Raw genomic sequence first — 13,157 nt, 5'->3', positions numbered from 1 at the left:
AGAGTGGAAACCATCCCAACAAAATGGGTTTGCTGTGATATCAACTCTCACCACCCCAGGCTGGTAAAAATGAACCCACTTCTCTCTCCAGCTACCAGACCTGAGTGTTTCTAACATTTTCTGTTTTTAGAATTTAATATTTCAATGAAAACTTTCTCTGGTAAACCACTTACCATATTAATCTACAACATCGCAAGGGTGGAAATGTTGCAGACGATAATGTGCTTTCATTCACAGGATGTGGGCCTCACTGGCTGTCCATGAGATTGAGGTGATGAGCTGCCTTCTTGAACAGCTGCAATCTATTTGCTGTAGGTAGACCCACAATGCTGATAGGGAAGGAATTCCAGGATTTTGATCCAGGAACAGTGATATATTTCAAACAGGATGGTGAGTGACTTGGAGGGGAACTTGCAGGTTGTGGTGTTCCCATGTAACTGCTGCCCTTGTCCTTCTAGGTGGAAGTGATTGTGGGTTTAGAAGGTGCTGTTTAAAAAGGCTTTGGTACACTGCTATTGAGTGTTGATGGCAGAATGAGAGAATGTTTATAGATGTGTTACCAGTCAAGTAGGCTGCCAACTGGAGGAAGAATGCCTCATCTTCTGCCTTGGTACCCTTTAACCACATGACATCAACATCGACTTCACAAGTCTCCCCCCATCTCATTCCAGATCCAGCCCTCCAACTCAGCACTACCCTGTTGATCTGTCCTACAGGTCCATCTTCCTTCCCACCTATCTGCTCCACCTTCCCCACCAACAATTAACCCCCACCTGCATCCACCTATCGTTTTCCCACCTACCTCCCCCTCCCTCACCCCCACCCCCCTATTTATCTCTTATCCTGTTTCCCTCCACATTCCTGATGAAGAGCTTATGCCTGAAATATCGACTCTCCTGCCCCTTGGCTGCTGCCTGACCTGCTATGCCTTTCCAGCGCCACCCTTTCCAACTCTAAGTCCTTACTTTCTCATTGGTATCAAGCTTCTTCAGTGTTGGGGCTGCATATATCCAGGGAAATTGGTGGTCTTCCATCACGCTCTGATTTATGCTTTGTCAATAGTAGGATGGCTTAGGCCTGAATTGAGTTGGAGTTGAGTTACTCACTGCTGGATTTCTAGCCTCTAACTTGTTCTTGTAGCCGCACTTTGTATTGTTGCTCCCCTGTCTGGCTACTCTTGAGATTCTCTTTCCTGTTGGTTCATCTATCTGCCAATTTGTTTGCCTGGCTTTTCCATCTCTCATTCTCTCTTGCTGTCTCTTTCCCGTTCTCAAGTCCTTGAGGCTTCCCTCCTGTCTGTCTGCTCGACTGGACTTCCTTACTCCCCTCTGCTTTCCTGCAGTCATTTAATCCTAACTTTGAGATACCATTTTAACTAAATTCAGAGATTTCTCTTCGTGAGTCTATAAAAGTTGAAATTTGTTGTTGCTAAACATTAATTTTGGCGCTTCTGCTAAGCTGGAGAAACACAGCATTAGAAATATTTGGAGGAAAATATATCATGCACCATATTTTATTAAGCATTTATTTACAGCCCAGTGCAGAACAGCTAGTACCATTTCATTTCAAAGGAAATTAGTCATCCAAACTTGATTTTAAATGATTGCATTGTCTCATGCTTTTTCCATTGCAGTTAGTTTCTTAGATCTTTTATCATGTGGTGCATTGCTCATCAAGTTCCTACTTCATTACTAAAGGAGATATTTACATTAGAACATAAAATAGAAACAATTAATTTTAGTTTCCAACCCTTTGCTGTACCACCATGTCATAAAGAGGCAGGAACAGGCTCAGTCATACAAAGTAGGATTTGTTCTACATAAACTTTTTGAAATAGCTAACATTTATACATTTTCAGACTATAAAGTGCACTCCTGAAATGCATTACCTTTAACAAATCCAAACATTTCTGTTTGGTTCAAAAGAGATGTCACAGCTGACATTGGAAGGTTGTTTCCCTGGACTGGGAAATCTGGGCACAGAGGCACATTCTCTAAATAATGGACCAATCATTACGGACTGAAATGAAGAGAAATTTCTTCACTCAGAGGATTGTGAATGTTTGGACCTCTCACATCCAAAAGATTGTGGATGTTCCATTAACTAATATATTTGAGGCGAAGATTTTTGGTCCCTCAGGGAATCAAGGAACATGGTGATTGAGCAGGAAACTGGAGTTGAGCCGCCATGCTCATAAAAGAGGCTGGAACAGGCTCAATAGTCAGTTCCACCTATTGTTTATATCTGCACTCCTACCTCCTGTCAAATTCATGGGAGATCCCGAGAGGTTGCATTACAACTTTCTCTCTCCATCCACTTCCCTTCAATCAGACGACTTTTAATCCCAGCCTGAGGATTTTAATAACTAATAAATGAAAGCATTGAAGAAAATTTAGTTTATTTTAAACCTCTCATAGCTTTTCTCCCAGGTTGCTCTCTGTGACCAGGGATTTAATGATCAGTTTCTACAGTACTAGCATTGAGGCCAGAGCCTGAGGAACAGCAAAAGCATTACAAGCTAGAGAAGCATGAGATCACAGAAGAATGCTAACACAAAAATGAAAATTTTAAATGGGATGCACTGGAGAATTGGGAACTAATTAGCAAGGAAAAGAATGATAATTAACTGAGACAGGGTGCAGATCAGAGCTTAGGCAGTAGAGAAGGAATTTATCTTATAGCCCGATTTGCACAAAATGCATGGTTCCTAGAAACTAAATTAACCTTACAGTGGCGAAGTTGGTATAAAACAAACCATAATGCTGTGGCTAACTTGAACATCAGATAAGAGATTAGATTTATACAATATGCAAACTAATTTTCAAAATTTTCTTCCATGCACATCACATTATTAAATAATCTTTTTTATTTCAATCAAATATGAAGTAATTCACGGTATGGTGGCTCAATGGTCAGCACTGCTGCCTCACAGCACCAGGGACCCGGGTTCGATTCCAGCCTCAGGTGACTGTCTGTGTGGAGTTTGTACATTCTCCCTGTGTCTGCGTGAATTTCCTCTGGATACTCCAGTTTCCTCCCATAATCCAAAGATGTGCAAGTTTGGTGAATTGGCCCTGTTAAATTGCCCATAGTGTTCAGGGATGTGTAGGTTGGGTGCATTAGTCAGGATAAATATAGAGTAATAGGGTAGCAGAATGGATCTGGGTGGACTTGTTGGGCCAAATGGCCTGTTTCCATGCTGTAGGGATTCTGTGTTGGTAGTCACATCAGCTGTTTTCCCTCCCAACACAGTACTGTGGAGCAGCTAGTCAAATCTAGTCAATTCGCAGCAATGAGTGACTAAACCTGGACTTACTGAGTGTAAACTAAGCAAGGAATAATAATCTAGGATTCTCCAACTAAATGTTACCAGTGACCAATTGGAAAGTGAATGTGCTGGCTGGCTGGGTGAGGAAGAGATAGACTTGTCTGTGAGTCTGGTTTGAGACCATGCTGTTCCAATGTATGGGTAAATGGAAGATGAAGTTTGAAAAGGCTGAAGAATATAAACCACACTATCAGCCCAATTACTGGTGGGTGACTATTGTCTTGACTACCTCACTGACTCCATCCACATCTGCAAGATCCTATTTCAGCAGGACTTGGAGGCTGGTAGTGGCCTCTGTGGAGAATTTTTAAAACATTAATTGGGACAGAAGGGATATTATAAACATTCAAGTTAAGGTGTAAAAGACAGCACTGGGAAAAAAAAATTCAAAAAGCAGCAAATTCCTATAATTAGCAATGTGATCATCATATTGGCCAGGATACAGGGAAAACAGTCCTACTCTTCTTGACACGAGAGGGGGCAGGCAGCTTTTTACTTTGACAGCTTATGCAAAAGACAGGATTTTCCTCAGTATTACAATCTGACAATCTAGATGTTGTGCTCAAGTCACTGGAATGAGACCCAAATCTACTTTTTTTGATGCAGAGGCTAGAGTGCTGCCAAAGACACATGGCTAACACTGGTACCATGCACTGGTTGCTTTAAATTGATTCTTTTCATGTCAGGCATGACAGTTTGCCAGAGGAATTATTAAGCCTTACCAGACTATAATCGTACAGAACCATAGCCAGGCGTTTGAGCTAGTGCTGGGGAATGATTGCACAGTACCAATTAAATCATCACATAGCACCACTGTAAGTGTTTGCACTACCGTTAAAGGGCAGACATTTGCAATTTTTGATCTGATCACTTCCTTTTTAATATCAGCAGTGATAATGCATTACTTTAAACTGCACAATGCCAGGGATGTTGTGAAATCAGCCACCCCCAGAGCTGGATAGAGGGGCTTAGTAAATGTTTGCTCCCGGAAGTTGTGTAGTAGTGTTAGTTTCCTGTCAGATACACTGTAAAATGAGATTATTCCAGCCTCAAAGTCCACATAGACTCCCACTCTTGTGGGCATTTGAGCTGTTAGTTTAGTGGCATTGTTATCGTGCAAGGCTGCAAGGCTCCCTGGCTCTGAGTATAGACACCATGACTCTTTGTTCTGTCCCAGTGAGCATTCTTTCCCTTTGCCTTTCCGACTCAAGCTCTCATAACACATTCCAACATCCCACCGACGGCGATCTCCTCCGATCTCCACTTCCCAGTAGCAACGACCGTAGCTCAATCTCTCGGTACATAGAATCTGCCACCAATAGTTAAACCTTTTTGGGCTATCAAAATAAGGTTGCTGGCGTTTTGATCCTGATACAAATCGGTTACTGTCTGACAGAATGAGGTGAGGAAATGCTGTGTGAGGATCTAGAGTTGGTGTCTGTCCATCTATAAATGAAAGGAGTAGCTTGAATCAATCCCAGCCAGTCAGTCTTGGGAAAGTGAACTGTTTGAAAAATCTTAGTGTTATTAGCACAAATGCTGATTAGAAATATTACATTGACAAAGGAAGAGGTCATTCAATGCCAGTGTGTATACTGTAATCTGATATAATATGTTCAAACTAGGCATCGGTGAGATGTTTTGGGCCAACAGCAACAATAAAATTTTCTTTCATCACCATGATTTGTACTCCCATAATCCCTTACTCCAATATTATCATTAAGAAACAAGATTAACTCTGGTTCAATAAGGAATAGAGTCGAGAGTGTGGTGCTGTAAAAGCACAGCAGGTCAGGCAGCATCCGAGGAGCTGGAGAATCCGTGTTTTGGGTATAAGCCCTTCATCAGGAATTGTTGAAGGGCTTATGCCTGAAACGTCGATTCTCCTGCTCCTTGGATGCTGCCTGACCTGCTGTGCTTTTCCAGCACCACACTCTCGACTCTGATCTCCAGTATCTGCAGCCCTCACTTTCTGCTCAATGAGGAATAGACACATCTAGATCAGCATTGTTGGTAACTAAAAATGACCTGCCAACCTGATAAAGCTACAGGACTAAATAGTAGAAGTAGTAAACAACCCCATGAAATCCATAACAAATGAATCAAATCATTACCCCATCAAACTGGAAATTGGCATTAATTACCTTTCCTTCAGAAGGTCAAACATTTGGATTTTCGCTGATAATTAGTAGTGCAGTATTCAATTCCATTCACAATTTCTCATAATAAAACAGTCTATGCTCATATGAAACAAGACTTTCCTGAAGAAGGGCCCATGCCCGAATAGTCGATTCTCCTGCTCCTTGGATGCTGCCTGACCTGCTGCACTTTTTCAGCAACACATTTTCAACTCTGATCGCCAGCATCTGCAGTCCTCACTTTCTCCTAGAAGACTTTGACACTATTCAGGATAACTGGAAAACAATATGCATGCCATTGCAAGTGCTATGAAGATCTCCCGTACCTAATCAGCTCCTCCTGACATTTCCAACAAAACTCAAGCTGGTCACTATCCAAGACACTGCAGCTTACTGAGTTTCTTGAACATTTTCTGTTTTAATCCCAGGAGTTACCACTGGCCAAAAACTGAACTGAACCAGTCATAATTAGTGACTACAAGGATGGAGACTAGGAGTTATGCAGTGAGCAATTCAACTCCTGACTTCCAAAGCCTTTTCACAACTTACAAGGCACAAGTAAGGAGAGTGATGGAATGCACCTTACTTGCCTGGATGAGTGAAGTTCCAACAATACTCAAAAGTATCCAACATCAACTAAGACAAAGCAGTTCACTTGACTGGCACCTCATCTATCAGCTTAAACATTCATTCCCTGCACAAATATAACAGTTTCATCAATGTGGAACACTACAAGTTGTCCTACAACAACTTCCAAGTACAGTTTTTAGCTTTACGAAAAACGTGAGCAGTAGAACATGGGAATGCTACTACCTTCCTTCAAATTCTCCACTCCACATCGTCTTGACTAAGACTATGTCACTGATTCTTCATGCAAGGGTCAAAATCCTGGAACTTAGTGCCTCACAGGACTTAAATAACATCATCACATAGAGTAGAAAGTTAAAAATCACCCAACACCAAGTTATAGTCCAACAGGTTTATTTGGAAGCACTAGATTTAAGGTGATGAAGGAGCAGCACTTCGAAAGCTAGTGCTTCCAAATATACCTGTTAAACTATAACCTGGTGTTGTGTGATTTTTAACTTTGTACACCTCAGTCTAACACTGGCATCTCCAAATCATGACATAGATTACAACAGTTCAATAATGCAGCTCAAAGGCAATTAGTGATCAACAATAAGTACTGGTCTTGCGACTAATGCCAACATCCCATGATAATGGAACCTTCCTTATCCTGGCATCATAGAATTCCTACTTTGCTATCGACATTTGGGCAAGGAGTTTCTTTGAGTGGGATTTCTATCAGGTATCAGTTTTTAGTAACTGCTGTATTGTTTTCAATATTCCCTCCTAATATTTTAAACTTAAATTCCCAATTTCTCTTTCAATTTCTGATTTCTGTAATCACTTGGAATAAACTATTTTTTCAGTGTTTCCCCTGAAAATTATTTTTCTTCTTCAATTCTTCATTCTTCTGCTGTAAATGGTGGGTTATGCTGCAGCTGCTGTATTTGTTTGCTTAAGGTCTTTTAGAACTTCCATTGGACCATGTTGGAGTGACACACCCATAATATTGTGGAAAACCATACAATCCTTAATACAGGAACTGGCACAAAAGACTGAAACTCTGGCATACTTTAATCACAGGAGTGAGTGTTCAGCAGTTAATATTGTTGGAATTCCATCCAATGAGTGGGAAATTAAATATTGCTTTGGACCCCTGGCTTGAGCAATAATTGGCTGAGAAAGCTGTGTTATTTGACTATGACAAGGTAAGTTTTACACAATAGCCATTTGGTCTTCGTCCAATCAGCATAATCTGCTCCTTGATCCTCACATATTTCATTAAATATTCTGTACATATCTAGGGATCCATTCTTGATAATGAACCTCTTAAATCTCTGTTGAATAAAGCCCTAACCACTATCCACATACTCCCCAATCCCCAACATTTTTTTATTAATTCCTGAGGAAGGTGGAAGCATCACTGGCCTCTTTATCAAAGTGTGCAGCTGTGTCTATAGATACTTACACATACTGACCAGGAAGTTCCTGCCCAGGGCTGGTTGGGGTGCTGTTATATACTGCTGCTGGACCCATTCTGACAGCCTTTCCACAACAGATACATTAATGTCTGCGTTGGGAATCTGTGCTATGAAGGGCTCAGATGCATCCTTCATTCTAAAGCAAAAAGAAAAGAACTTGTTTGTCACAATCTCAAAACATCACAAAACACATTATAACCAATTTTTGAAAAAGTTCTGGAAAACATGGCTGCCAATATGTGCCCAGTAAGTTCCTGCAAACAGCTTCACCATGACAACCAGATCATCTGCTATTCTGGTGTTGAATGACAGGTCATCATACTGAAACTGGTTCTGCCTCCTGAGATTCTGCCGAACTTGCTGAGCATTTCCTGTGTTTTGTGTTTATGTTTCAACACTTCCTCAGCACTACACTGAGTGTCATCTTGGATTATGTACTTAATTCTCTGGAGTTACTCTTAAACCCACTTAAACCTTCTGTCTCAGATGAAAGGAAGCTATACACTTAGCCACAGGTGACAAGTAAACCAGACAGATCAGATTGCAACCAATAATAGTTATATTGCGTCTTTAATGTAATAAAAACCCAAGATGCTTCACCAGGGCACTATGACATAAGATATAACATTTAACACCTGAAGGCATTATTAGCGCAGGTCATCAAAAAGCTAGGTCAAAGATTTGGAGATGCCGATGTTGGACCGGAGTGTACAAAGTTAAAAGTCATCAGATGAAGGAACGTATCTCCGAAAGCTAGTGTGCTTCCAATTAAACCTGTTGGACTATAACCTGGTGTTGTGTGATTTTTAACCTAGGTCAAAGAGGTAGTGTTTGAGGAGTGTTTTAAAAACATAGAAACTAGGAGCAGAAATTGCCTCATACTTATGCACATTATACTTCATTTTCCCACTCACTCAACTTGTCCAAATCACACTGAAGGGATCTCTGCATCTTCCTCACAGCTCACCCTCACACCCAGCTTTGTGTTGTCTGCACATATTTATCCCTCATCTAAATCATGAATATATACTGTGAATAGCTGGGTCCAAGCACTGACCCCTGCAGTATACCACTAGTCACTGCCTGTCACTCGGAAGATAATCTGTTTATTCTTACTCATTGTTTCCTGGAGGAAAGATTGAGGGAGAACTTTAGGGAAGGATTCTAGAGCTAAAAGTTTTGGCAGTTGCATGCATGCATATACTCAAGAGACCAGAAATAAAGGAGATCAAGTACCTCCACAAACTTGCTGGAGATTGCAGGAGTGGGGAAGGGTAAGGCAATGAGGGATTGAGAATTTTAAAATTGGGCATTTTAAGCTATCAAGCATGGGAATGAAGGATGAATGGAATTTGGTGCAAGTGCAGCAGAGTTTTGGATGATGCACATTTATAAAGGGTGGACTTAGGGAGGCCATGGAGAAGGAAGTGAGGACTGCCGATGCTGGAGATCAGAGCTGAAAATGTGTTGCTGGAAAAGCGCAGTAGGTCAGGCAGCATCCAAGGAGCAAGAGAATTGACGTTTCGGGCATGAGCCCTTCTTCAGGAAGGGAGGAAGAGAGTTTCTTCAAGGAAGGCATCCTTGCAAGAGGATTCGCAGTAGGTTAAAATCTTCGAGGACAAAGTGAGGACTGCAGATGCTGGAGATCAGAGCTGAAAGTGTGTTGCTGGAAAAGCGCAGCAGGTCAGGCAGCATCCGAGGAGCAGTGGTTTCCTGAAGAAGGGCTCATGCCCAAAACATCGATTCTCCTGATCCTTGGATGCTGTCTGACCTGCTGCACTTTTCCAGCAACACATTTTCAGCAGAGGCCATGGAGAAATAAGGAAGGCATTAATGAGCAGCAGTGGTTTCAGCAGAACAAAAGTGAACGTGAGCAATGTTACAAAGGTAAAATAAGCAGTGTTAGTGATATATTCAAAGTTTGTGAGAAGATTTGTAGCTCGGGTGCTCGTTGTTGTGGTTCTGTTCACCGAGCTGGGAATTTTTGTTGCAGACGTTTTGTCCCCTGTCTAGGTGACATCCTCAGTGCTTGGGAGCCTTCTGTGAAGCACTTCTGTGTTGTTTTCTCCGGCATTTATAGTGGCTTGTTTCTGCCGCTTCCGGTTGTCAGTTCCAGCTATCTGCTGCCGTGTTCCAGGTCGGTGTTTGTTGATAGAATCTGTGGATGAGTGCCATGCCTCTAGGAATTCCCTGACTGTTCTCTGTTTGGCTTGTCCTATAATAGTAGTGTTGTCCCAGTTGAACTCATGTTGCTTGTCAACTGCGTGTGTGGCTACTAAGGATAGCTGGTCATGTCATTTTGTGGCTAGTTGATGTTCATGGATGCGGATCGTTAGCTGTCTTCCTGTTTGTCCGATGTAGTGTTTTTTTTACAGTCCTTGCATGGGATTTTGTACACTACATTGGTTTTGCTCATGCTGGGTATTGGGTCCTTTGTCCTGGTGAGTTGTTGTCTGAGAGTGGCTGTTGGTTTGCGTGCTGCTATGACTCCTTGTGGTTGTAGTAGTCTGGCTGTCAGTTCAGAAATGTTCTTGATGTATAGTAATGTGGATAGTCCTTTGGGTTGTGGCATGTCCTCATTCCATTGTCTTTCCCTTAGACATCTGTTGATGAAAATTCGAGGGTATCCGTTTTTGGCGAATACATTGTAGAGGTGTTCTTATTCCTCTTTTTGCAGTTCAGGTGCTGCAGTGTGTTGTGGCCCTTTTGAACAGTGTCTTGATGAAACTGCTTTTGGGTGTGTTGGATTGGTTGCTTTCGTAGTTCAGGACTTTGCAATCATTAAAAACACAGAAATAGAAAACACACACCAGATCATCAACGCCACACTCACAGGAATCCGATTCACTAGAGAGGAAGAAAAGGACAACCAACTCCCATTCCTAGGCGTGATGGTACAGAGAACACCAAACAGAGAATTCATCACAAAGGTATATAGGAAAGCCACACGCACAGACCAAGTCCTGAACTACAAAAGCAACTACCCCAACACACACAAAAGCAGTTGCATCAAGACACTATTCAAAAGGGCCACAACACACTGCAGCACCTGAACTGCAAAAAGAGGAAGAAGAACACCTCTACAATGTATTCGACAAAAACGGATACCCCCACAATTTCATCAACAGATGCCTAAGGGAAAGACAACGGAATGAGGACATGCCACAACCCAAAGGACTAGCCACGTTACCAAACATCAAGAGCATTTCTGAACTGACAGCCAGACTACTAACACCACTAGGACTAATAACAGTACACAAACCAACAGCCACTCTCAGACAACAACTCACCAGGACATGGGACCCAGCATGAGCAAAACCAACGTAGTGTACAAAATCCCATGCAAGAACTGCACAACACACTACCTAGAACAAACAGGAAGACAGCTAACGATCCGTATCCATGAACACCAACTAGCCACGAAACGACACGACCAGCTAACCTTAGTAGCCACACACAGATGACAAGCAACATGAGTTCGACTGGGACAACACTACTATTATAGGACAAGCCAAACAGAGAAGAGCCAGGGAATTCCTAGAGGCATGGCACTCATCCACAGATTCTATCAACAAACACATCGACCTGGACTCAATATACCGACCACTGACAACCGGAAGCGGCAGAGACAATCCACTATAAATGCCGGAGGAAACATCACAAAAGCACTTCACAGGAGGCTCCCAAGCACTGAGGATGTCACCTAGACAGGAGACGAAACGTCTATAACACAAATTCCCAGCTCGGCAAACAGAATCACAACAGTTAGTGATATATGGTTGAAAACCCATTTTGGGGTCAAGTAAAATACTATGGTTGAAAACACTCTGGTTCAGCCTCAGGCAGTTTCCAGAACCAGGGATGGAGTCTGTGCCTAAGGAATAAAGTTTATGGCAATAACTTCAGTTTTCCAAATATTAATTAGACAAGATTTCTACTCATCCATCTGCTTATCCCTGACAATTTCAAGACAGTGAAGGATCTGGAGAGTTGCTGGACAGATAGAGCGTAGTTTCATCATTGTATATGTAGAAGCGGTGCTATGTATTTGAGTGCGGTCACCAAGGTGCAGCACATTAATGAGAAATAGAGGATGACCAAGAGTAGAACCTTAGAAGACAATTTGGGTGTAGGAGCAGTGAAAAGAAAAGGCCAGAGATGCCAACTTTAGGATATGATCAGATTGAAAAGACTGAAACTGAGCAAATGCAGTCAGAGTCATAGAGGTCTTACAGCATGGAAACAGGCCCTTTCATCCACTCTGTCCACGCTGCCTGCTTTTTACAATTAATCTAGTCCCATTGCCTACATTGGATCCATATCCCTCCATAGCTAGCCCATCCATGTATCTATCCAAATATTTCTTAAATTGCAAAATTGTACTCACTTCTACCACTCCCTCTAACAGTCTGTTCCAGACACTCATCATCCTCAGTGTGAACAAACTGCCCCTCACCCTTTGTACCACTCACCTCTCACCTTAAACCTATGCCTTCTAGCTTTAGACTTCCCTAGATAGCTGATGGCTATCTAGCATATCTACGCCTCTCATGATTTTGCAGACCTCTATAAGGTCGTTCCTCAATCTCCTATGCTCCAGGAAAAAAAGTGCCAGACTATCCAGCTGTTCCTCATAAGTCAAACCTTCCATTCTCGGTAGCATCCTCATAAATCTTTTCTGCATTCTTTCTAGTTTAATCCAACCTTTCTGTAGTAGGGCAACCAGAACTGCACACACTATTCCAAATGTGGCCTGACCAATATCTTCTACAGCTGCAACAGCATGTCCCAACTCCGATACTCAGTGCTCTAACCAATGAAAGGTAGCATGCCAAAAGCCTTCTTCACCACCTTGTCTACCTAGGACTCCGCTTTCAAGGAGCTATGAGCCTGTATCCCTAGATCTCTTTGTTCTATAACACTCGCCAGGGCTCTACCATTGACTGTGTAAGCCCTGCCCTGGTTTGACACACCAAAATGCAACACCTCACATTTGTCTAAAAGAAACTTCACTTACCCAGCTTCCTCGTCTGAAGACTCTTCCCTCCCAACTGGAGCAGTGCAAATGGATAATAGTGACATCAACTGTGTCAAAGGCTGCAGTTTGAGAGGTGTCAGGAGGGTCAAGTTACCTTTGCTATCGTCACATAGGAGGTTATTTGTAGATTTGGTAAGGGCAGGAAAATTTTTAAGAGTGAAGGATGAGACTATTGTTGAGCCCACTACTCAAGAGGTCACGGCAACAATTGCTTCAATAGGCCATTTCGAAGATGCCAGGAGACACAAAGAGAAGCCAGACTTATGGAAGAATGATTCAATCCTGGATCAGCAGCAGGAAAAACAAGGAGTAGGAATCGTCAGGGTAGGGATTTGGGAAAGAAAGAGTACCTGAGGGAAGGAATGAAAGCAGGAGTAATGAGAGAAGAGAAGAGTCAAGGAGGAATTGAGAGAAAAGAAGTGAAAAGACTGAGGAGAATAATCGAGTGGAAATGGTACCAGTGATCTCAGGTTGCAGCAGCCACCAAAGTGCACACAAGTGGACAGAGGGAAACCTCAAGTTACATCGGCATGAACATAAATTAGAATATGCAGAACACAGACTGACATTCATCAACAGCACGCTGCAAGTGTACGTTAGTTTGA

General features: G+C 42.3%; 1 protein-coding gene across 1 annotated transcript; it reads right to left on the bottom strand.

Annotated features, from left to right (window-relative positions):
• Window positions 1–4,140: 4,140 nt before the first annotated feature.
• LOC132829045 (tripartite motif-containing protein 14-like) lies at window positions 4,141–13,084 on the bottom strand. The gene is made up of 3 exons (XM_060846332.1): window positions 13,077–13,084; window positions 7,502–7,650; window positions 4,141–4,774 (listed from the first exon to the last, which is right to left on the bottom strand). Exons 1-3 carry the CDS (start codon window positions 13,082–13,084, stop codon window positions 4,230–4,232), a joined length of 702 nt encoding a protein of 233 aa, XP_060702315.1. The 3' UTR covers window positions 4,141–4,229.
• Between the last annotated feature and the right edge of the window lie 73 nt (window positions 13,085–13,157).

The sequence above is a fragment of the Hemiscyllium ocellatum genome, chromosome 28 (assembly GCF_020745735.1).
Source record: "Hemiscyllium ocellatum isolate sHemOce1 chromosome 28, sHemOce1.pat.X.cur, whole genome shotgun sequence".
Lineage (NCBI taxonomy): Eukaryota > Metazoa > Chordata > Chondrichthyes > Orectolobiformes > Hemiscylliidae > Hemiscyllium > Hemiscyllium ocellatum.
The sequence above is the reverse complement of the archived record's forward strand: the minus strand, read 5'-3'. Positions and strand labels throughout refer to the sequence as shown.

Bases quoted from the DNA above. Each gene is read 5' to 3' on its own strand.
- LOC132829045 (XM_060846332.1), bottom strand. The intron at 4,775-7,501 runs GTAAGTATCTAT...TTTCATTTATAG, and splicing joins GAACTTCCTGGTCAGTATGT to ATGGACAGACACCAACTCTA.